General features: G+C 38.6%; 3 protein-coding genes across 3 annotated transcripts; 1 reads left to right on the forward strand and 2 right to left on the reverse strand.

The window, feature by feature from the left end:
- Nucleotides 1–2090: 2090 nt before the first annotated feature.
- thyn1 (thymocyte nuclear protein 1) lies at nucleotides 2091–3649 on the forward strand. Its single transcript, XM_038692506.1, is given in 9 exon segments — nucleotides 2091–2117; nucleotides 2257–2269; nucleotides 2352–2458; nucleotides 2461–2538; nucleotides 2630–2698; nucleotides 2878–2970; nucleotides 3058–3153; nucleotides 3232–3382; nucleotides 3518–3649. Coding segments are annotated over 9 exon segments (681 nt in total). The 3' UTR covers nucleotides 3565–3649.
- A 1112-nt stretch (nucleotides 3650–4761) lies between these two features.
- Nucleotides 4762–13186, reverse strand: vps26b (VPS26, retromer complex component B). The gene is made up of 6 exons (XM_038694083.1): nucleotides 12459–13186; nucleotides 8265–8421; nucleotides 7902–8066; nucleotides 6941–7116; nucleotides 6692–6834; nucleotides 4762–5864 (listed from the first exon to the last, which is right to left on the reverse strand). The coding sequence occupies exons 1-6, from the start codon at nucleotides 12679–12681 to the stop codon at nucleotides 5727–5729; spliced, it is 1002 nt and encodes a 333-aa protein (XP_038550011.1). The 5' UTR covers nucleotides 12682–13186; the 3' UTR covers nucleotides 4762–5726.
- A 920-nt stretch (nucleotides 13187–14106) lies between these two features.
- On the reverse strand, nucleotides 14107–25853 carry jam3a (junctional adhesion molecule 3a). The gene is made up of 9 exons (XM_038694084.1): nucleotides 25692–25853; nucleotides 20347–20418; nucleotides 20129–20242; nucleotides 19771–19923; nucleotides 17771–17973; nucleotides 17068–17167; nucleotides 15524–15653; nucleotides 15379–15430; nucleotides 14107–15259 (listed from the first exon to the last, which is right to left on the reverse strand). Exons 1-9 carry the CDS (start codon nucleotides 25738–25740, stop codon nucleotides 15224–15226), a joined length of 909 nt encoding a protein of 302 aa, XP_038550012.1. The 5' UTR covers nucleotides 25741–25853; the 3' UTR covers nucleotides 14107–15223.
- Nucleotides 25854–26043: the final 190 nt, after the last annotated feature.

Genomic DNA, 26043 nt, shown 5'->3' on the forward strand with positions numbered 1-26043 from the left:
CGTGTGGTATGGGCACCCATGAACTGATGTAATTAATTTATCATCATCTACAGACTGATGACATTAGTTAAATAAGCAAGGACATTGTAAGCATTGTACGATTTTAGTTCACTGAAGCCCGCGCCTGTGCTGTACGGAGTTTTCTTTTGGACCTGGGAAAAAAAGTTGACCCCCGCAGTCACTTGCAGCTCACGTTTGACTATCAAGGCTGACTTCAGCGCAGAAACATGTTGTTCAATCCGAAAATGTTGTGAACTCGCCCCAAGTCAGCGAAAGTCAGCCACCGTCATCTCGAAGGCACCTATTAATTTGAATGACTTTTGCCGGACACCCACTACAACCGCGTGCTCCTATAGGTCCAGCACCAGTGAGTGTTTTCGGCCCTCAGGGGGCAGTAAGGAGCCTATTACAATTTGTCGCACTACAACAAGTCGAAGAAGACGTCGCACCAGTAAACTTAAATTGGACAAGCCACACAGATGTGAGATTTATGCTTTATTGGAAGTGTTGTCAAACTGTATTTTTTTAGTTTTACAAGAGAACAGAATTGAAGGCTGAAGACTAACTGGTTGTTTTGGCCCCACCTCCGTTAAAGACCTGCGCACAGCAGCTTCCGTGAGCTTTTCTATGGTACCTTCCAGGAGTGGTTCTCCCATGCACTAGATAAGAAAGTCCTAAACGGGGCTAGTGCTCAACCTATAAAAGGTTCATCCATGTGTCGTTGCCCATTGGAGATGGAGAAATAGCTTTTACAGCACAAACGGTAGTAGCGGGTTAATAAATCAAGTGCACCGGTAAGTTTGTTGACGTCACGTGTTGTAGGTATTGATGGCTTCCCGCTCAACTCGCATAGAGAACCGCTTACCTGGAGCAGTATTCAGCTAAAGGTACGGCTTATCCGTGCTTAAAGAGGTTATTCCTCTGAGCTGCACTATAATCTGTATTACTTTCAAACTGTGAGGCACGTTTAGTTTACATGTGTTGCACAAGTTAAGATCTAACTAGCTAATGTTAGCTAATCGCTGCCATCCATGTCTGATGATGATCATGAAGAGGAAGCATAGTACTCCAAATGTCAAGTGCTCGTTTGAAGTGGTGAATGCAAGTTTATAAATTAAAGGAAATTGAAATCGGGCATATTATATTATATTTCTATTTCCACTGTAGTTATTAAGGAAGCCATAGTGAGCAGTTGGAGACTCTGAAGCTGATGATACACGGAGCAACTTTTAGATCAATGGTGCTGGACAATGTTGCTGTCAATGGTAACGTTAATGAGTAAAGACTACTACCGTAATCCCCTTCCCCCATCACTCTCCGCACCACAGCTATGCGTTCAAAACATAGTCGGACTTGCCACCAGCAACATTGCTCAAAAAGGTGCCCCGTGTATCATCAGCTTTAGTTTATCTATGTAGTGCAGCTATAGCTAAAACTAATACAGCCTAATGCCACAGCCCTGCAACAAATCATCCCTTCATGCAGGTGAACATGTTTAGTTGACGTAATCACATGAAACAGAACCAAAGGCTACAGCAAAACAAAGTTTTAGTAAAAACTGAACATAACCTCGTGAAAGTAGGATTTATTGCATGGCTGTTGTGTTAGACTGCATTAGTTAAAATTAGATGCAACCTAACTGACAATTTACTATACACAATCTAATGCCAGTAATCTCTGATTCCAGCTTCAATGTGAATATTTGGTGGTCTTCTTTGTCATTGATTGTAAACTCTATCTTTGGACTGTCTGACATTTTATAGACAAAACTATTAAAATTGAAAATAATATCATAAAAACAGTTGTTAGTTGCAGCCTTAGTGGCAAGCGTTGAAAAAAGATTTGTGATTTGATGTTTTGTGGGTTGGTAATAGGGAATTTTTTATGACAGTATCAATACATATTTCTGATAGAACTTTTGTTGGAAAATTGATTGAGAAATCAGTAGTGGATAAAATGAGCAGAAGAATGCAACTCGTTTTTGGCTAACCCAGCAAAAGATAACTGATGAATTAAAGTACTTCATTACATTAATGCAAAAGTACCATGAAAATGCCATATTGCCTAAAGAGGACCTAAAGGGACACGATATGAATAAAATGAACAAATCTCTGATGGTACACAATTTGATATCATCTCAAGCTATAGCCTATATCGCACCCAGCCGTATTATGGATGACGCTTGTTAATGTTTTAAACATGTCTTTATAGACTGTGAGAGATGTCACCAAAGAAAAGGGCCAGAGTGAATAAAAGAGCTCAAATGCTGGTAAGCAAATGAAATCAGAGTAAAATGTCTTGTCTGATATGTCATTTACTAATGAGTGACAATCACTGACTCATCTACACAGGCAAAGATGATGCTTGTAAAACGGATTCTTCCACAAAAGAAACAGCTGGCAGTAAAAGAAAAGCGGCAGCTTCTGTTGAATCTGGCAAAACTAAGAAGAGCTCAGAATCAGTGGTTCTTCACAGTACTGCCACTGGCTAATGAAGTCTGAGCCTGACAGCCGCTTTGAGAATGGGATCGATGTGAAGGTACAGAGCAGCGACTGCCTCCTCAGCACAGTCTGTTCTTGGAAAATGTGAGTGGGCTGCACTCGTCTGATGCCTCTGGTTCATTCTGCAGTTCGGGATCGAGGATCTGAAGGCTTTGCCTAATCAGACCGGCTGCTGGGACGGCGTCCGCAATTATCAGGTAGAGCCGCAAAACTGAACCCTGCAACGAAAAGACGTTCAGCAGAAATGAGGCACCAGCACAATGCCATTCTGAAAAGGCTTTTTGTCATTTTATTCTCCTCGCTTTGTGCAAATTATATTCTTGTTTTTCCTCTTCTCTCTGTGGGAACGTTCCTCTAAATTATCTTTCATCTGCAGGCGCGCAACTTCATGAGGCAGATGAAAGAAGGGCAGTTGGCTTTCTTTTACCACAGCAACTGCAAGGAACCGGGGATAGCAGGAGTCATGAAAGTAAGTCAATCTTTCCCTGCTGACAATATTTTAATGACTTAGACAAAGCCACAGACGTATTATATTCAGCTGCATTTCCTTTTCTAGATTGTGAAAGAGGCTTATGTGGACCACACTCAGTTTGATAAGAAAGATGTCCATTTTGATGCCAACAGTAAACCAGACAACCCCAAGTGGAGCATGGTAAACTAATTCAGGACTTTAAAGTGCAATTATTGATGATAACCAAGCATGAAGGGTGACTGTTTTCTTCTCTTTCAGGTAGATGTCCAGTATCAAAGAATGACGAAGCGTTTTCTTCCTCTGTCTGAGCTGAAAAAGTATCACCTGCAGCATCGCGCCGAAGGAGGGCCTCTGAAGGACATGGCTCTTTTTACAAGGGCCAGGCTCTCTGTGCAACCCCTAACCACTGGCAAGTAAAGAAATTCAAACAGCAAGTCCAAAGTGTTCTTTAGCCAGAGGAGCATGTTACAGATTATATATTCCGCTGTTATTTTAGTGTCTTCTTTCCATATATAATGGTGGTTGTTGTGCTTTTTCTCTGCAGAGGAGTTTGACTTTGTCCTGAGTCTGGAGGATGAAGAGCCCTTGTGAGGATATCATGAGGCAGCAACCTGCTTTACAGTACTGCCATGTTTTGTTCATAGAGATTATTAAATGTGTTTTTGTCAAGTTATGGCTAACATCCAGTTTTTAACTTGTCTCGATACAAAACACCATTTGCCCTTAGAACAGCTTCGGGGCTTGTTTTATTGCCATTACTCAACTTGTAATTTGTGTATAGCAGTGTAACCGATCATTCCTTATAACACCTGAAGCCCATTTTATATGAATTCCACCAGATAAAAATGACCACACTCTGGACTCCATAAATTTTGAGTTCTACTGTTGATGGTGCAAGCAGGAAGATAAAAGGTCTTTGACATCATGCACAGCACAACTTTGTCCTATGAAATTGCCATTATGGATAGCAATGAACCGATTTTATTGCGGTCTGGCCAACCACATTTATTTGCTCTGTATTCACTGTTAATTATTACATATAAGGAATAATACATATAGACCTCAGGTAGTGTCCTCGCACAGATTTCATGTGCTACTAATTGTGAAAGGCGCTGACGACAGACTTGATACCTTGCACAACTTTAATTACAATTCAGGATATTGTTGGTTTCGTGACAGGAAGTGATGGCGAAAAGTACTGTGTCAAATTCAAGGTAACAGTCAGTTTTCAGGTGTTGTACAAGGGCAAGGCGAACAGTTATTCTGTTTTATCTATGCTTAAAATTGGGACTGCTGCTCTATTTTACAAACTGAGTTTGAGATGCACTGGTGGATTGTTTTTCTATAATACTTGTAACATTACACTGATGTAGGGCTGCAACTAATGATTATTTTTATTAATCCTCTGGTATATGAAAAGCAGGGTGTTATCTTTAAACAATCCAAACCCAAAATAGATACAATGTTAAATCTTAGAGAACTAAGAAAACCACATTCACATTTAAGATGTCCAAACTACTGCATTTTTTGGCACTTTGCTTTAAAAATGACTGCAGACTCATTGTTACAGAACAAGTTTGCAGTTTTGTAATTGATTCAGGAACCATTTGGTCCCTTTGACAGTCTGAGGATCCATATGTATAACAAAAATCTGAAAAAAATAAAATAAATGACGCTCAATGATAACACAACTCGCCCATGTACTGTATGTAGCATTGTGTTAGTATGACAGTACAATGTTGATATGGAAGTTAAACACTTTTCTGCAATACAACCAAGTCTGACGGGTTTTTGTTTCATTTGGCATCAATTTATTTCAGTTTGGGGGATAGGGAATAATCGATTAGCATTTTGCAAAAGATATAGTTCTACTGTAACGTTTCTCTGGTTAAAAGACTAAAATTATGTTAGCTTGATACACTTAGGCACAACTTTCAAGTCTCTAATAAAGAGGATACAGAAGACTTCATACTATCAGACCTTAATACAACACCCTTTCCTAACACCGCTGGAATGCTGAGGTAAAGCATATGAACATGAAAGGTAATTTTGTGGCACTGTGTACTTTATGATCAACGTACACAAGCTGTAACATGTAACAGAATTAAAGGTTTTAGCTGGTCTTATTTACAAGTTTTAAAAAAGGTGTGGGATAATACTTAAGCAAAGTCTCGCTCCAAAAGGAAAAAGATTCCAGTTTCCACTAGTGTTGTGCAAATGCATACAAAGAGAAAAATGTGTTGAGCAAGATACAGCAGTGCAAAGTTATCTCAGATATCTTGACCTTATAACAGTGTTAGGAATGCATTCATTAAAAGGCGGAATGTTGGAGATGCATTTTGTTGAAAATTCATGATAGATCAGTTGCGTTAATTAAGAGATTAGAAATCAATTTATCCCCAAAAAGCATTAGAATGCAACCAACAGAGGGCTTAAAAATTCAACAATTTCACGTGAAAGATTTTACACAGTAGACATCGCAACGGGTGGTTAGTTTGATCTCCAGAAAGAAAGAAAACAAATACATTATTAATAATGATGAAGGGAAAAGACCAGCAGCCTGAAGCCACCTTGAATGCCTCATGCAAACCGTTTCATTGTTCACATACTGTATATGTCGGTCTCCCTTTTACCAGCAGCGGTTACAATTAAAACAGCTGCTTCACCAGATGTTGTACAGTTGACAGGTACCTCCACCACTCCAACGCAGACGCTGAGAAGTTTTCTGAGAGGAGATTGGAGGGGCTGCAGCTCTACCCGCTCTCCTCCTTAGCAGCCTGCTCCAGCGCGCTCTCTGAAGCAGCCGAGCCCTCGAACCTCTGAGAGGCGATGGCGGCCTGATGAGACATGCTCTTCCTCACCACGTCCCCTTTCCTCCACAGTGTGATTTCCTGCACAGGGGAAGGGTATGGAGGATTTTAGATTGTATGTTTACGTGTATTGATGATATCACTGCCAGTGTATGCTGACTCCCTATGCATGAAAGCTGAAGACCATGAGTAATCCTGGTCCTAATCCTAATCTTCACAGTTTACATTGCAAAAAATGAAGGGAGATGTACTTTTCAAATGCAGTTTGAATGGTAATCTGTTCTCACACATTGCTGAGAACATTAAACCCTTTTGAAAGGTCTCCTTAATGTGTCATATTAGATGGATATTTAAGAGGGGAACATAGATATGCTACCATCAAATGGAATAGATTACTCAAATCTTTTGTTCAGTTAATCCAGGAACACTGTTGCACATTTACAACTATTTAATCTATTTTGCGAAGCACATCGTTAACTTTGTCATTTGCAATACAAATTTAAAAAATAAAGCTTTTATTTGTTGCTAAATGAAACGCTACTCTGTACATCTAAAGAGTGACTCTGACTACAACTATGTTAAGTAGACTGTTTAGGGCTGGAACTAGCAATTATTTGTGTTTTTTTTGGTAAGTAGATTATGTCAATGTCAGAAGATAAAAAAGACCATTACTTGTTCCCAGAACCACAATTACATCTTCACTTAGCCCTTCTCCAACAGAGTCCAAAAACATTTTACAGTATACAGGTTTTATACATATACAGGTAATCAGGATTCTGCAGCAGAAATGTAACAGTATTTACAGTGATAGGACGTGGGGAATATTCATTTTATTATAATAAATGTAAACACACTGACTGGGAGTGGCCAGTCTGAGGTTTGAGTACAGTCTTTTATCAGTCGCCTACCTGCTGTTTGAAGTAGCGTCTCTCCTCCTCATCGATCAGCACCAGGTTTAGGTAGTAGCGCACTGAGAACTTCTTGTTGATGTCTCGCATGGTGGGAGTCAGATCATAACCAGCCAGAAATAACCGGATGGGAATGGACTCTCCTGAAATATAAAATACATTGTGACAGCCCAGATAATATCACTGTTGAATGAGGAGATGCTTCATGATTAAAATAACTGACTGAAATTATGAAAAAGTTTTGTTTACCCCTGACAGGAGCACCGTCCATGATCTCGTACTTGGCGATAGTGTCATTTTCATGGTATACACTTGGACCGGTGCCTGTTGTCTCGCGTTTGATGATGTCGATCTCCATGTGCTTTATCTTAATCCTCACCAGGAGAAAATAGATTTTTCCCACAATTACATCTTTCAGATGGTACCTGTCAGAGGAGGAAGGAAGCATAAAATGAGAATGAGGTCTGTAGATAACAAGTAGTTTAGTAACCAAGCACAAACAGAATAGTATTTGATTGTTTCTCCAGCATGAAAGAAATCCATTACAGCTCAAATGTTTGGTCGATGAATCAATAAGTCAACAGAGATGAATCACCAACTATTTAAATCAACGATTCACTGTTAAGTTTTATTTTATTTTTTTATTTTAAATTTTAATGTAGTAATGTAATAACGCAATTTTAGTTTAGAAAAATTAAAGTAATGTTGTCTGCGATGGACTGGCGACCTGTCCAGGGTGTACCCCGCCTTTCGCCCGATGCCAGCTGGGATTGGCTCCAGCCCCCTGCAACCCTGTACGCAGGATAAGCGGTTGACGATGGATGGATGGAAGAAATGTTGTGTGAATTGATTTTAAAAACTTGGGGTAAATGAAATGATCGTTTTTTCCATGTCTTAAGGACTGATACGATTAGTTGGTTAATTTCAATTAAGTCAATCAAGAGATAATGACTCAATGACAATTTTGACAGTTGATTAATTGTGAAAATCTCAAATTTGAGGGTTTTTTGCTTTCTCTATTTTCCATCACTAAAATCATAGTGGTACAATTATTTTTGTGTCTATAGATTTGGTCAGGCAAAACAAACACACCGAGATGTCGTCATGGCGCTCATTTTCCCCTATTTTCGAACATTAAATAGATTAAACAGTCGGCTCAGTGAATAAATTGTCTAGAGATGAATCAATAATGTAAATAATGGAGGCTTACTTGGATTTGTTGTACTCAAACTCAATGTGGAGACAATCCTCAATTCCAACTTCCATTTTAATGGAGGAGTTGAGCTCTGGGTAAGTGCTCAACGTGTGCACCACAATGTCCATCTCTTTACTGATGTCATTTAATCTTCTGATCACTGTGGCTCGAAGAAAATATCTGCAAATGCAACAAACAGAGACTGAAAACACAACTGTTTCCACATTATCATATCTAACCCATACAATATATATTTCAAGGTAAATATATGCAACATCAGGCGTTAAAATGTTTATATGTAACCATGTGACAGGCTGGTTGAAGAGTGACAGTCACTCATTTCACTGCCTATAAAGTAGAGTGAATGATCAAACCTACCTTAGCTTGACATTCTGGCCTGTGTAGGACTCATAAGGTTTTTCAACATGAGTGAACTCAAAGTCGAAGGTCTGCGACTGAGTTATTTCACCCGGTCTTGCAAGATCTTTCACCAGGGACACAAACTCATGGTGGTTTCCTCTGTCGTAATACAGCTCTAGAAAACAAAGATGTTATCAACAAAAGAAAAATAAGAGACATCCACTTTAAGACTTTGCAAAATATTTAATGATGGTAAATTTTGTAATAGAGCCGGAAAGCTTTATTTATTTTATGATTGCCTCTTAATAAAGTGAGTTTTGGACAGATCTGTTTTAATTCAAACTTTTTGTTCTATTTATTCTACCTCTAGGGAATTATCTGTTTAGTTTTTGGGCATGTAGGGGAGGGTCTAGTCACTGAACAATATCTATTCAGACAGCACGTCATATGTCACTGTCCAGCAGCAGAACCCACCTTCACTTTAATGTGCATCTTGACAGAAAGCAGAACTATAATAAAGTAAAAAAAAAAGTCAATACATGATATAAAGTGACAGCTCTTGGTTTAAAAATAAAAAATGGCTAGTGGCTGCTTATGCGTAAATAACACACCCAATGGTGGCAGCTGACTCAAATTCAAAAAACTTTTTTGCAGCTCGTGGACATCAGGAAGCCGTGCGTCATTTCCGGTCCACTGCCCGACCCCACCCCACACATTTTGTTGATGTGAAGTTCAGCCGTCTACGTCAGCTTCGCATTTGGTAAAATAGATTTTGTTGGAAAAGAGATATCCCTTTCGTCAATAACCTCATTCCTTAACCAACCACAATGAGATTGTCTCCACCAAAACCACTCAGGCTCCCGTATTTTATCCACAAACACTGAACTGGCCCTGCGGTCCTGCAAGGCCTCTACAGCATGACGTGCTGAAAGTCACGCCTTATGTCACCCTGCCTCAAAATAAGGAAACGCCATCCCAGTTTTATTAACAAAGAGATGTACAACTGTTTGTTTTCAGTCTAATTTCATCCCTGTTAACATTTGCTACAGACAACATGCAAGATCCACTAACCATCAGTTCCACTGTCCTACTTCTGGTGTAACTGCAAGTAATCTGACCTCCATCCCATTAAATGTTCCACACCCTGCCCCAAGAAAGACTGGATGGTAAAACTTCTCAATGTTCAATCAATTCAATTCATATTAGCTTTATTGGCATGAATGTGTAACAACAATATTGCCAAAGCATCATACAAACTACATAAGAACAATCAACCCCATCACTCAATCACAAAGACTTCTTTTTAATGAACTCATATCTCTACTTAAACTTGACACTTGACTGGTTAAACATCAACGGACATGCTGTTCTTATTAAAACATCCCCTTCATGCTATAGTTTTGAGCGTTCTACAAGGCATGGTAAGAAAGGTGGTGGGACTGGCTCTATATCTGCTGACGCCCTAAACTGTAGCATTATCCCTTTTGGTGATTTTTGCTCCTATGAACATCATACTATACTGTTAAAGTCCCAACCCCCTGTGTTTGTTATGACAATATATAGACCCCAAAACACTGTCCTGTCTTTTTAGATGACTTTACTGAAACGTTCTCTATTGTCAGTACCAATTATGACAACATAGTGTGATTGTGATTATTTATGAATTTTATTCAACGTTAGGGGGCCAACTCACAACCAGTCACATGTTGAATCTAATTATCACTCATAGTCTAAGGACTGATGTGTCTATAACTGACAATCTCAAACCACTACTGTATTTTATTTCTCTTGTTATCACAACCTCAGTTTGTTACTGAGCAGATTGTTAGGAAACATGATATTACCTCTGAAGTTGCTAAAAATGTCATAAATCATATTAATAAGATATCACCACAGATCCTTCCTTCCTCTGGTGATGATTTGAATTAATTAAATCAAAACACAAACCACCATGGTGAACTGGGGATATTGTTAACTAAAATTGTAGAAATGTGTCAATGGAGAAAACCTAAGCTGCAAGTCCATTACGACATTTTTAAAGAACACCTCACTATCTTCAACAAAGCAATTAGAAATGCAAGACAAGCTCATTTCTTAAAAAAAATCATGGTAATCCCAGAATGCTTTTCTCCACTATTGACAGCCTCATAAATCCAGCTCCTAAAAGCCATTCTTTCATCATCTCAACATCAAAATGTGAAAAGTTTGCAGCTTTTTTCAGAGACAAAATAAGAAAAGACAGGTTGGACCTTATTTTTGTTATACAGAATGTGCATGAGCCCTGTCTTTTGACACTTCCCCTCTGCCTAAGACTGCTACAAATGTTTTTGCTGCTGTAGTGCATGCATCTATAACCCTCCACCTGCTCATTTGACCCTAACCCCACCACCTTTTTTAAAACTGTGTAAACTGTATATAGCATGAAATGCTAGCAATTGTAAATCCCTCCCTGCTGAGTTGTATTTTCCCCTAGCCCTGAAAACTGCTCTCCCATAGAAAAGTAACCCAAATGATTTACTGCTAAACAATTTCAGGCCAATTTTAAATCTTTCTTTTTTAAATTAAAATGCTTGACATATTAGTATTAGTATAGTATTAGTAACAGCTAAATGATTACCTAAATGTGAGATGTATATTTAAGAAGTTCTAGTCTGGCTTTTGTGATCACTACAGATGAATGAGACAGCGTGGGTTAAAGTTATAAATGACCTTAGAGTGAACAAGGATGAGAAGAAACTCTCAGTATCAGTACAGATTGCAGAAGTGTGTTGGCCTCTTTCACTCAGATTTAGATAGCTTTTGGACTTATCTGTCTGGCAGAGACTATTTTGTCTTTCTTGGTGACCACTCTTTGGTGAACACTAGCATAACATGTGGTTTCCCTCAACAAGTCAGGGACCTGTGTTGTTCAGTCTCTATATGCTGCCACCATGAAATATCATCAGAGAACAGGGGATTAATTTTCATAGCTATGCCAATGACACACATACACCTCTTTATCACCCATTATTTATCAGCCCTGTTGAGAAACTGGTTCAACTAATTGATCATGTCACACACATGATGCATTATGACATACTGGGCACTAACTAGCACATTAACCTGGCACAAAACGACAACCCCTAGCGTGCTTCTAGACCCTGTTTTGAATTTTGAATTTCACATCACTAATCTCACTAAAACTGCCTTTAGAAATTATGCTTAAGTGCAACTGTTTCTCTCCCAGGATGATACTGCAATACTTATGTATGCTTTTATCATTATCGGGGTTGATTACAGCTGTTCTCTCCTTCCTGGTCCACCTATGGAAGCTATAAATAAGCTACAAATCATTCAGAATGCAGCTGCAGCACATGTACTGACCCAGTACTGACCACAAGTAGAGCACACATCTCATCTGTCCTAAAGTCCCTTCATTCAGTTTTAGAAAATATTTTAAGATCCTTTTATTGGTGTACAAACCACTCTACAATGGACTAGCGCCTGAATACCTGTCAGACATGCTTTCAATGTGTGCTCCCTCTAGATCACTCAGGTCCTCTGGTGACATTTAGTGTTTGGAGCCGCCTGCCAGAGGAGCTGAGGGCCTTTAAAAGAAATCTTAAGAAATAGACTACCTTTTTAGCTTGGCATTCCCTTATCCATTTTATTTCAATCTACCCTCATCTACTGGTCTCTCTGTTCTACCATGTTTCCTATTTACTGTTATTGTTATTTCATTGTATTCTTAAGCACCTTGTTTTGCAATTTTGCACAAAAATGTGCTATATAAATAAATTGATTTAAACATATTAAAGGTTTAAATTGCACCAATCAATGGTGTTCCAATACTGTGAGATTTTTGTTGTTGTGGGGAGGGTGTTGCCATTTTTCTCTTAGGAGGGCCTATTTGAAGAAAATACTGATACTGCTGGTATCTGTATTTTCTTCAAATTAACAAAGAGAAAACTGCTACACCCTCTCCTCAATATCTAAAAGTAATATTACATAATTGAACTGGTCCAATTCATTTTGTCATTAACAACTAAAAAGGTGCACAAAGAATTAATTTATAATCTAATAATTTAGTCCCACTCCCCACCCTAAATTTATTTACAGTCCCCAGTATAAATGGCTTTTGCTTTTGCTTGTTGATATTGCTCAACAGAAGCTAACCTTGGGCTGTTCTTTACTGTATGGAGTAATGTGGAGGTAAGTTATACTTGTACCTACCTATCTGCCCAACAAATTCAATTTTGATCCCTTGGTGCTCCAGCCTCTTCCCGGGGTTCTTTAGTGTGACATTCACCTTTCCACTAACAGTTTCGCCATCATAGAAAAGAAAGTATTTGTCTTTCTTTCCATCTTCAGTCTTGTGTTCAGCCTTCTTCCTCGTTTCAGCGTCATTCAGGACCACATCGATTTCTGCACTTTGTCCAAAACTAAAGAAACTCATTGTAACGTTACGTCTGTGCTGTGTAAACTCTTATCGTAACGTTACTCTGGCTTGTTTTAGCAAACTAACGTTAACCTCCCCCCAAAACACTGCTAATGTTTAGTAGAAAGCAAACACACCGTAAGGGCCTGCAGGGTGTGCGACCTCGGTTCCCTCTCGGAGCACACAGCACACTATTAAACATGGAAAAAGTCGACGATATTTTACAGAAAACTCTACCTTTGCTACATGTCCATACTCATTTTCACAGACGAAGCGAAATGGATGTTCGACGGCACACGAAAACGCACAAATGTATTTCCACCAGCAAATTAGCCGTTTCTTTTTTTTCCTTCTGTTGACCTTAATATCTCCAATACATCGCCTACACTGGCCACAAACTACTCTGCTTCGTTAATGGGCACAAAGCTCTCAGTGAGGATGTATATTACATGTTTGTTTTCTGTACGAAAATACGGCGAATGTTGTCAAATGATCAGGATGTACGCCACCTGCAATGGATTAATTACTTCCGGGTGGAGTTTTTCAAAATAAAACCCACAACATAGTATTTGGGCCCGTGTTCCAAACCGGAAGTGAGGGCTTTTCCAAATACACACATCAATTGTATATTACTTTTGAGTTTTTCATTTTTTTCACTCGTAAGTAAGAACAGTGGAGAAAACTAACTTAGTACATTTACTCAAATAGGCTACTGTACTTTACACTGTATATAAAAGCAGTGGTGGAAGAAGTATTCAGGTACTTAAGTAAAAATAGCTGTACCACAATGTAAAAATAAATATTCCATTACATGTAAAAGTCCTGCATTAAAATTTTTACTCAAGTAAAAAAGTATTAACATTCAAATGTACTTAAAATATCAAAAGCAAAAGTACTTATCATGCAGAGCCCCTGTCATTAAATATATATTATAATATTGGATTATAATCATGAATGTATTAAAAAGTAACTTTACTGGTGTAGCTCACTGAGGTGGAGCTGATTTTAACTTTATATGCATTATAAAGCATTCCATGCATGATATCAACCAGTATGGGATCAGCTGCAACATTAAAATGCTGTTTGTTTGTATGTTGATGCATCAATAAATCCATGAACAGAATTCCTATATCAACATTCTGCATAACAAATGCATTTCCTTTTGATATCTGAAGAAAGTTTGCTGAAAATATTTGTACACTCTCACTGAGTAACATTTTGAAAGAAGAGCTTTTACTTATTTATTTATTTTTCCATTGTAGTATTGTTACTTTTACTTGAGTAAAGTATCATTTTCCACAACAGAGTGAGACACATGGTAATAACAGAATGCTGTAGGCTGCAACAACTATGTGCATAAATGTGCATAATATGTTTTATTTTTATTTCCCTCTGCATTATTATTTTCATAAACGATAAAAACACATTTCAGTCTCCACAATATTAACAGTTCAAATGTATTTAATAGTAACAAAAACATGAACATATAGTATTAATATCAAATGAACAGTGGACATTTTACAACAGTTCCTGAGTTGTTACACAAATCATTGACACTAATGTTTGAAATGACAGGCTCAACACTGCAGAAACACACTGAACAGTAAATACTATAAATTTATTTCCAACTAACAGTTTTATTGCATATTTACAATAAGATATGGTGTGCAATGTAGGAAAATTAAAAGATCAAAAAATGTATGTATTTATGTACATTAAGTACTGAGTCCAAACTGGACAATATGTCCAATACTCACAAAATAATTAGTAAAGCACAGAAGGTCACTTATACACAGAAACGGCACTCTAAATATCATACATCACCACCTTTATAGTACATATTGACTTTGCAGCATAGTGGGATATAAGGTATTCAAATCCATGGGTTACTTTGCACTCGTAGATACTTGTTATTATCTGTAAATACTGTATATGAAAGGCTGATAAATTGTGCCTTATAATTGTGAGCTCATCAGCCTTCTACAGTCTGCTGCTTATTGCCTGTATAACTACAGTATATACAAAAAAGTTTCAACTCTTCCCCAGGTAAAATAAAATCAGATCATGTTTATCTTATGAACAAAGATAATGTAAAGGAGCTTTGTAAAATAATTTCAGTGTACTGTAAAAAGTTTAAGAGTTATAAAAGAGGATTTGTCCAAAAAAACGTGAAGGAATGTAGCTTCCAGCATCTTTTGCGATTACACTATGGTCCAAATATCAAATTCCACAGCTTTGAATGTTTTTATTGTATAATAAAAAAAAAGCACTGCACTGTATTGTCTAATAAAAACATGGTGAAATTAAGAACAATATTTTCATCGTAAATTAATACTAAAAGAGAAGGAAATAAATTACACATTATAAAAAAAACATGAAACAGTGGCACAAAATGATATTACAATGACTTTGGCAAGTTGGTTGATTGGATTCTAATGTGCCTCAGAGAATAATGTGCCATGTTACACCTCAAACTTTACCATCAGGAGCATCATTGTAGCAAGTTAACCTCAACAGTTTTTGTTTTTGTCTTGATTTCATTTTATTGCTGTCTCAGCTGTCAAATGACGAATGAAGACTTGTGGCGAAAATGGCCCTGTGAAAAAGATGAATTAGAAAATATGTATGCAGAACTTACTCCTTTAAGAGTTTCCTTTATTCATATTAAGACATGTAATAAATGCTGTTGATGTTTTGCAAATGAGTTTTTCTTACCTCATCTGCATCACCATAGTCAACACCTTCAGTCTGAGCTGGCCAATTGTAGCTGAAATAACAAAAACAACATAATAAAAGTATACAAATACTTGATGTAATGTAGAAGGCACAATAACCTATTATCTTATCTCCTTATACTCACTTATTTTCATTGTGGCCTTTTTTGTAGAAGCATCCACGTTTAAAGGAATGACAAATGGAAGCAGCCAAACAGAAGAACACCAGCACTGCACCAAAGGACTTGAGGAAAATCCCAAGGATGTCGACATCATCTGCAACAACAAAAGATGATATGTGAACAGAGCTTGGTGGCCTGAGAGATATCAAGCATTATAGTTTGTGTTGTTGTATATTTTGCTTATATTTAATTCACATTGTGCTGAAATCGTCACTTGAATAATGATTTAGCTCATCAGCAGGAGAATTTGAAAATTGATCATTAATTTTAACCAACTATCTAAGCAATCATTATGAAGCAAATTTTTTGGTAGCTGATCAAATTCAGTAAGACAGCTTTAGTTAAAACTATGGGCTCTGATAATGTCTGATGGATATAAAACAGTAACATATTTTGACATTACTTGTTCCACTATATGATAAATCAAAGAAAAATCAATTGTCAGTAGTGAAAACAATGTATATCTGTAACATAACCACAATATATGCAGGAATGTCTGATAAGTTAACAACTTTCTACAGCATATACAATTTACCACAAATATGGATTGCAATTTAATTAAACAGAAAAGCAGGAAACAACTTTTCAAATTGTCAACTATGGTGCAATAAATAACTTGAAACTCTGACAGTGGCTGCTCCATTCTTCTCTCCCTGTCACAGCTAGAGGTGTGACTCTGGGTCTATTTTCCCCCTGGTTCCCACTCCCTTTTCATTTGTGTGTGTGTTTCACTCTGGGCACCTGGCTGAAACTACACACCGGACTTCAATCGACTCATCAACTGAAATACTCCAGTTCTCCTGTGACTTGTCACCTGGTCATTCTAAACCAATCGTTGTAGAGTACCGCTGGTCTTTTCTTGTCTCGCTACTGAATCTAATTATTTTGCTGATCACTTACTCCTCGAGTAATACCTGTTTTTTTCTTTCCTGTGCATCAGGATTCCTGTGTTTTCAAATGCTACATCCACTGGTACCAGACCTCGCCATCACTCACCTGCCTGCCCCTCGCTCATGTCTGCCTCACAAGCCTTCACCACCTCTGCACATTTGTAAAATAAAAACTGTTAACTTTTACTCTGGCTCTTGTTTTCTGTGTCCGCTCTTGGGTCCACCAACCACAAAACCTAACACTTCCACCTCTCCTGCCTACATTAACCCCTTCTACTAACTGTCCGCTTGTGCTGTCAGTTTTCCTACTTCTAGCAGATCACCTGAGCCTTACTCAACTTCTCTGCTGTTCCCCATTAGTGATTAACTGCTCCAGTACATTGTACACTGCAGGATAAAATGTCACTTAATTAGCTTTGTTTTTTTTTGCCTCTGTTCCTTCCTGCTGTGTTAATGTTTTACCAACATTTTGTCTTTGATTAACTGTCTATTCCTTCTAGCCTAGGTCCACCTTTTTGGCTTTGGTAGCAATGTCCATGCACGAAACTGAGACCAACGTGAAGACGGTTTTATCTAAGAAAGTCTCAGAAAGGCTGACTCAATTGTTTAGACACTCACAGACTTCCATGATTTGTGGGGGACACTGTGCGTGTCCTGCATCATTCTTTGCCTGGCAGTAGTACTCCCCTGCGTCCTCCTTCTTCACTCTTCGAAATTTCTGAGGAGATATTTTTTTAAGAAATGTTTCAGTACAATGACACATTGCATTGTCAACAAAATGCTAAAGGGTGTTTGGCTGCATATAAATTCTGTGGTGTAACATTTTATGATATGGACCTGAAATGTGTTTAGTGAAACTTTTAACTTAGTTATTATGACATTGACGTAAACCATAAACGCATCATCTTGGCTTTGAATGCAACATTATCCTCCTTTTAAATGCCAGTCTTTGGTTTAGTTTCGTCACTGGCTATCTTTACATGTGTGGATTAATTCTGCTATTAGTCATACAATGGTTAAGGTTTTATTCAGATTAGGCTGTTTCCATTTACATTGGATAAGCTGTAATTGAGTATCCTTGATGCTAAAGAGTCCTATCCACAAACAGAACAGTCAGCCAACTACTTCCATCCACATCTGAGTGAGGCAAATGGATGAAGCTGATTTCTAATAATAGAGTAATAGTAGATATTGCTTGTTTCCATGATTTTAATGACAGTTTGTACAGATGATGAAAGCTAAAATGAAATTTTAAATTAAGTAAAAGTACCGGTTATAAATGTACTAATAGCAGGCAAAGCTATGGCGCTGTGTTTCTTACCAGGCCCCCAGTGTCGGGGTTGATGCTGTAAGAAGAGTTGACCAACTTCGGGCTGTTTTTGGGGTCCTGAGGAAGCTCCTCGTTGTTGTGGAACCAGCGATACAGAGGAGCAGGGAAACCCTCATTCTCCAGACATCGCAGCTCGGTTGACGTTCCAACTGTGACCGCCTCTGGCACACTGCACCGTGGTACAACAGGTTTTACTGCGCACAGACACATACGCATCAATCTACTGCAACTGCTCACTGTTTTTGTTATTGATTAATCTATTATTATTATGATTAGTCACTTGAGGCACAAGACGGCAAGTAATCATTTGAAGTTAGCAGAGCCTGAAGTAATGACATAAAGGAATAGTCATTTGGGGAAATTTACTTATTTGTTTTCTTGCAGAGACTTAGATGAGATGATTGATACCACTCTCATGTCTGCCCCTTACATATAAAGCTACAGCCAGAAGACAGCTGAAGTTAGCTTGGCAGAAAGACTAGAAACACTGGAAGGAGGTAAGACTTGCTTTGTACAAAATGTACAAAGTACTTCAAAGTATGAAACAAGCATGACAACAACAAGAAAAGGGCAACAAAACACAAATAACAACAACATCTAATTTTTTACATACAAAGACAGCAAATGCTCAGTTTCTAATGGACACCCGTTAGCCGCCCTGAGAGACTTTAAATTGTTGTATGGATACAACAATTTACAAACGTACTCAGGGGCTTCATTTGATAGAGCATGACAGCTAATAACTAAGATGTAATATTGAATTCTACACTCTACTGGATACAGGGTGAGTGACAGCAAGACCTGAGGAATTCACTGCACCTGGCCTAGAATAATCTGGCACATAATTCCTTGTAAAACAGCACGTTTTTGTTTTCACACGTCACAGAGAATTTCATCACCATCAGAGACTAACAATTAACCTTTATTGGAATTGTAAGTGCTCAGCTGCACACTTGTTCATTTACAGCTATATCTATCTTTCTTCTTTAGGGAGTTTCTCTCTCAGCCTCTTGTCAGCTAAAAACATACTAATTGAAGGCCGAGTCTCAAACTGTTTCTCCCTTGACACATTCAGGAACCGTTGGGAAAGGCAGTTTAATCACACAAAGATAAACAGTGTCCCCCTGTGCTAAAGACGTTGTACCATAATCATAGAACATGAATAATAAAACAATAAGAGTCTGCAATAAGGGTGTACATTTCTATTATAATATAAAAAGAAATTAGAGCAACAGAATCTTAAATTTCTGAAGTGCATTTTAATTTTATGTTCATCTATTAACCCACAAGAATGTACATGTAGATGTGATAAAGTAGTGTTGTAGTACTCGAGACCGATCTTGGTCTTGAGACCGGTCTTAAGACCACGTATTGATGGTCTTAGTCTTGTCTCAGACTTGACCGCATTTGTACTCGGTCTTGTCACAGTCTTGGACATTGAGGACTCAGGATTTTATTTCAGACCAGTCAAGACCATAACTTTGGGAATATCAATAAATTGCTTGTGCATTGTGAGATTTATTTGTTAACATCCTAACTTTGATTAGATGTAAAACGTATTTCTTTAAATGCAACCAATAACCCTAATTAAAAATGTGTTGTTACTGTTAACGACTGTCCCCCTGGTAAACATGGAAAAGGAGCATTGAAAAAGAAGCTTAAGTTGATGTCAGCTCTATGTGTTTGTATGTGGGTGTTTTAATAGGAATGTGGATCTTTCAGATCAATTTGAGAAGTACCTATGATCTTGTTCCACATTTTATTGTGTGTCATGTAATGTGGGGAACTGGTCTTGGTCTTGACTCGGTCTCGTCCTCCCTCGGTCTTGGTCTCGACTTGGTCTCAGCCCCTAAAAGTCTTGGTCTTGTCTCGGTCACGATAAACTCTGGTCTTGGTCTTGACTTGGTCTTGGCAGTCTTGACTACAACACTATGATAAAGTCTTAGCCAACCATGGGCCGGTCAGTGATGTGGTAAACCAGCTCACCATACCTCTGACTGCAAGACTAATAAGAATCTCATCAAAGTCCCTTTGATCATCAATGGCAGCCACCTCGCAGCGGTACTCTGCAGTGTCTGACCGAGTGGTGTTCAAGATCAGGATGTTGGCCGGCTCTCTGAGCTGAGCTCTGTGCTCCAAGTCCCCTTTTGAGGGAGAAAAAAAAACACTTTACAATTGCTCATTCATACACACAGTGTGACTTCACAGAAAAACAGAATTCAATGCCAAGTTCTTTCAAGGTACCATTCATTCAGCTTAGCTTTGAGTACTGAGACATTACTTTGAAACGCTGTGGCCTAACTGGTTGATCAGCCTTTTAAAAAAAGAGAGACTTTGCAAGCAGTTTACCTGCTATCTTGTTTTGAAAGTACACATAACTGGGGACACCGTTCTTAATCTTTTTCCACTCAATCCTCGGGTTGTTTGTGGAGATGGACTCTATTAAACAGGTCAGTTCGATGGCTGTGAAGAAAACAGAATGCATGGGAGCAGGAGAAAGCGTCCCCAATCAGGGAAAGAAAAGCTACTTTGGCTAAATAGGTTAGAGTGATTTTCCAGCAACTTACGCTCAAACTCATTTGCCCACACAATCTTGTCTGTGGTTCGGAGGATTACCCCGAGTGATGATGGAATGTTGCCTGTGGAGAGAGAAAAAAAAAAAAGAAAGAAAGAATAAAGGCACTAAACGCTGAGTAAACCTTATGGCACACACAAGCATTTTCATTAGCAGACATTATTAACTGGGCATGTTGCCTAATAAACAGCAGATTAGAGTGATAAATATAGAACCGCTCAGAGAGTGAGAGAGCCTTGGGATCTGATCTCACATTTCTGTTTAAGAAGATTAACACCTGGAGCCAAAAATATATCTGTTTTTGCATGCATTTTTAATGAACATACGCACAGTATAGGCTTTTGGCATGGACTGACTTCATAATAACTTCAGTTGTTGATTTGGGGTCTTTATGGTGGTTAATTGAATGATAATTTGGCAGATGAGGAAACATCAAAAAGTTCTAAATGTTAAATTTAGGGCTGGGGGGGGCTGTTTATTTACAGCATTAAACGTTTAAATGTGTATTGTAATAGACTGTATATTAACTTGTTGGGAGAAAACTGGTAGTTCTATGTAAAATCAGACATTGAGCACCCCCATATCGCCAAAATGGCATGATCCTCGTTTCGCTGCGAAGCTTCGACTGTGAGATTGACAGTCGAATTAGGCTCCGCCCATCGAAGCATTGAATCTTTGACTATTGGGCATCAGCCCTAGTTAAATTACTGCAATAAAAATATTAATAGAAATATTCTGACACTGAGACATTTTTGTTGTTTTGGCTTTAGGACTCCAGGGCACTGCATTTTAAGTGAAACCCTGACTAAGGTTGAAGTGCTGACGTTCGGCATTTTGTTTGAGGGTACATACCCTGGAGAGCCAGTGTGGGGAGACATACAGTATAGGCCATCCAGCTTACGACAATGCAGCAGGACAATAATTAAAAGCATACAGACAAGGAAGCCAATGTAAATCACCTGACCCCGGTCCAAATGAGCATTTGTTTCAATAACCAAAAACCAAGGCCGAAGGCATAAAGCTCCTGAAATATGTCAAATCTCTACATTGGACTGCATTTATGAACAATGGCTTTCCTCATTTTTAACTTTGTGTGTTTTGTTAGTTAACCATAACTTCATAATATGCGCATACACAAGGGTATCAACTTCTTTAGCCACTGCTTCTTATACAGAGAAGTAGAAATCATCTGGTTAAGGAAAAGTGGAAAAAAATTGAGACAATGCTTTCTGACACAAAGTAGATGGTTGTCGGATTTCTGTCAAAAACAAATCTGACGTCAGAATATGAGCATCTGCATCACTAGCTCACTAGATCTCACCCGTGTTCGCGTGACAATGTGCCTCTGAGGAATAGCTGAAATTGGTCAATGACGTGTCACTCGTTGGAGCAGAGAGCTCCCATTTTTTTCCTCTGACAAGGTTTTTTCGGGTTTAGTGAAAGAGCTTCTTTGCTAAATTGTGGCCTTAATTTACACAGAGGTTTGCAGAATAAAACATTTATCAAGATCCCTAAACAAAACAAATCAGACGCACAAAAATAACTTTACAGTGGGAATGGACTTGAATTCGAAAGCACATTTAATCATCTGTCTTGGTTTCCCCGCTGGCACAAACAACACATAGGATTTAATTACTTTACATTCCTTGCTTGAGTGCACTCCTTTAAGCAAGCTGTGTTATTTTGTAAATGTCAGATCTTGACGACAAGAGGCATAATTCACAAGTTCTGTCATGTTTGGGCAAGCAAAATGCCTATTTAAGCGTAAAAAACGTGACTGTGCAGCGAGAAATGTACAACCACAAATAAAGAAAATGTGAAAATTACAATTTCAAACACACACACTATTCCACCGTAGGTCTGATTTAAAATGCTGAGGATAAATAAGCATGTTTCCACCTTCTACCCATACCCTATACTCAACTTATTGTGTCTGTGCCACATCCAAATGCAATAATTGCTGGTGATGGTACACATGGTGAGTAATGAAGGCCTTCCCGCTCCCAGTGGGGGCAGTATGAAAGGTTTCAAATTAGATAATAACAATTATCTGAGGAGGCCTTGAATACTCCAAGACATGCCTGAGGCACTGTGCAGTCTCCCTATCTATTTATTTCATGCAGCCTTGTTACCACACGAATGACCCTGAGATGTACAGTAAGACTCAGAGCCGAAGGAGCCTGCATACAGCTGATGCTCAGCTTGAAAGTGATGAAAACATGGGTCCTGTCAAAGCATCCGGTCATATAAGCACAGCTGTGGACACTGATGAGATCTGACTCCCAGGTCTCAGCTTCCGTCTCTGTTGCTGACTTTCCCACCCTGTACATCAAGAGCTATTTTTATCCCAGCTGTGACTGGACATCCTGAGAGACACAAGGAGAGCTCGTCCAACAAACGCTCCCTGGGCATATGCATGTACTGGGTCTCCAGCATAAAAACAGAAGCTGAATCTACAGTAAAGGCAGAAGCTTTCCACACGCTGCAAATCTACAGAAATAAAACTTGTTTTTTTGTTTTTTTAGAACTAAAACAAAAACTACAGAGCTTTCAAAATACAAAGACATTTGATAGAATCTGCTACAACCACACTGCACAAGTATCACATTACAAAAAAACGCATTAAAAACAACTCTCGTCATTTCAGGGATTGCAACAGTATGTGTAATGTGTTATTCCAAGTCCACAGGAAATTATTAATTTAATGAAGTTTGCTGAAGTCCATTTGTTTTTGTAAAGCACTCTATAACACTGATAAAAGGTCCTTGGGTGGGCGACTTTTGCTGCATGTCATCCTCCCCCTCTCTTCTCTCTGTGGCCAAACATTTCCAAAAACTATGTTCCACATATTAAGCTTTCTGTCCTTATTATTCACCGTAAATAAGAACAGATATACACTATAGAGTGTGTCAGACACTCTACAGACTAGAGTAACCAAAATAAAACATTACCGACTGCGCAACCAAGCAAAGTAGGCCGTGGGAAAGAATAACCACAGTCAATTAAAAAGACAATGTGTACCAAATTACTTATACGAGCTTAGAATAAAAGCATTCATACAACAATGGTTGGTCCCCTGGTTGGACAATGCAGGCTGAAGAGAAGACAAGATTTTTGAATTATGAAAATAATCTCACCGCTTGCTGCAAAGCAAATAAGGGCTCATTTTTAATCCCTTTGTTGTTGTAATGCATAGACAAAGTAGTCTATAGACTGTCCTGAGAGAAATGTTCTCTTTAATAGCCACATTCTCCAATCCTCTTATGTGCTAAATATGAAAACAACTACCCATCCCCATCCCTGCAACAAAACAAAAAATGTTGAAGCAGTGCTATCTATAAAAAGCTTTTTTCCAAGACATTCCTGTGCAGTCGCTGCAAATATGCTCAAGGCAGAGTTAGCTGCGAGCAAGATGGACAGACCAGGGACCACTGGGATCCAGAGCATACTGGAATGCCTGTGTAATAACAACTAATCACTCCTCTAGATTAGTATGAGACAGTCAAGTACTTGAGGGAAATAAATAAAACAAATATGTCAGGGAAATGTGCACAAAACATCAATAGTATTTTCATTTGATGGAATCGTTGTAGCCATCAAGAACATGGTAGCCTAGGTTTTGAATATTTCACTCCGACGAACAGTCAGTTAATCAGGTATACAACTCAGCAAGTGTTTTGATAATTGATTATTAATTTTAGTTATTTTTAAATCAAAAATACCAACAATTGTCTGGTTCCAGCTTCTGGAAACGTGGACATTTGCTTTTCTTTGTAATTCATGATTGTAAGCTGAACATCAATTCGAAAAAATAAACGGCCCTAGTGTAATTATCATAACTTCAATTAAGAGCAGGAACCAGCTGATAAAGTATATAATGTCAGTGTGGAATGACATGATTTCAACCAAGCTATTTAAATGGAAGATTTGAGAAAACTGGATGTTAAGGGATTAACGGCATCTTACTCCAAATCAGATCCAGAGGAGGAGAGCAAAAGCATTAATTTTGTCTTAATTTAAACAAAATCATTTAAATGTATGCACTAATGAATCCAAGTTATATGAAGAATGAATTAAACAACGTGATTAATATTCATAATTTAAAGCTAAAGGCAGTCTTTAGCTTGAGGGCAGAATTTTAGACTATTAGCATGTCTAAAAACATGAATTTCAATCATTTCTCCGGCTACTATTGTAGTTTATTTTAGCTACATTTACCCACTGCATCCAACATAATATCAGTCCTTCCCCTGTTGGTCGATTAGTCATTTGATTCACACTGTCTTGCAGAGGACTTGGTGAAAAGTTCGACACTTTACTGATACATTTAGCCATTTGGAAATGACCCACTAACTGCCAGTTTTCACCCAGCGGCAGGGTGACCTCACACAAAGCGCACACCAGGGGAGGGGGACACGCCGTATCACCCACCCAGCATCAGCGACATTGATCCGCACCAAAAGCTCCAGCTGCTGCTGGACAGGGAATGATGTCATGTCATCTCCACCATGTCCCTCACCATGACTGACTCTTCTCCTTCCCCTTGACCTGCCACACTAACAACACCCCATTCACCATCGTTAATCACCACGCGATCACTAAAGGTCAATACTCACACTGTTTATCAACCCCCCCCCTTTGGATATGATTCAAGCTGGCATTTGGACTTTGGGTTTAACTAGTATTTATTTTATGTTAAATTCATGGGTTTGTGGTTATGCATGCACAAGTACACAGCAGATGCATGTTAACTGAGATGCTCTTGCAGCCCTTCATCTCGGGACTGACACGACAGGTCCCCCCACCCCTCCACCCCTCCATCACCATGTGGTGGCATTTTCTTTCGCCCCAAAGTAACGTTAACGTTTGCTTTATTTTCATTCTGGAAATTTCCTCACAATAACTCGCCAGTGACAAACAAACACACGTGGAGGATTAATTTAAATGTCTCTGGAATGAAGAAATAAAGCGATACTTAACGCTAACACCGTTTCCTCTGCTGTTGGTTAGCACACGTTCACATGAATTCAACCGTTAAAACGTTAAGGATGCTCTTGCAACTACGTCATTTTCCAGGTTTTATTCGCACAACAGCAGCGTAACGTTAACGGAAACATATCTCACTGAAAATAAAACTGCACAATAAATCACTGCAACACATAACAATGCTTTCTTTTATACTCTCAATGTGTTTTTGTCAAGCTAACACATGTTTTAACGTTAGCACTGACAGCTCCGTTGCACAGCTTTAGATTGAACTAACTGCAGTCTCACCTCGTTAAGTGTTACAAACGCTCGGATAACACAGCATTGTGGGAAAGAGGAGAAACAACTTACCCAGGCTGGTGTAAAGAACAAAACAAGCTACGAGTCGCACAATCGCCATCTTGCAGCGTCTAATTTATCGGTTACAGTAGTACACAGTCAGCACCTCCGAGAGGTTTGAGGATGGGGGCAGAAAAGACTGGTGGATGTTGCCATCGACGAGTTTCCATAGCTACAAGGACGGTTAGGGTTTAGCCCTCAACGTTGTCTGACAGGCGCTAGGCGGTGACAAATGTGTGTACTCCTCCTATAACACCGGGGGTTAGAGAAATTATTCAGATCCTTTACTTGTGTAAAAGTACTAATACCCAGTGGTGGAACGTAACTAAGTTTATATACTCAAGCTACTTATGTAGAATTTCGA

Source organism: Micropterus salmoides, unplaced genomic scaffold (genome assembly GCF_014851395.1).
Source record: "Micropterus salmoides isolate LMB-PRFRI ecotype aquatic unplaced genomic scaffold, ASM1485139v1 Ms_hic_scaffold_3, whole genome shotgun sequence".
NCBI classification, from domain to species: Eukaryota; Metazoa; Chordata; class Actinopteri; order Centrarchiformes; family Centrarchidae; genus Micropterus; species Micropterus salmoides.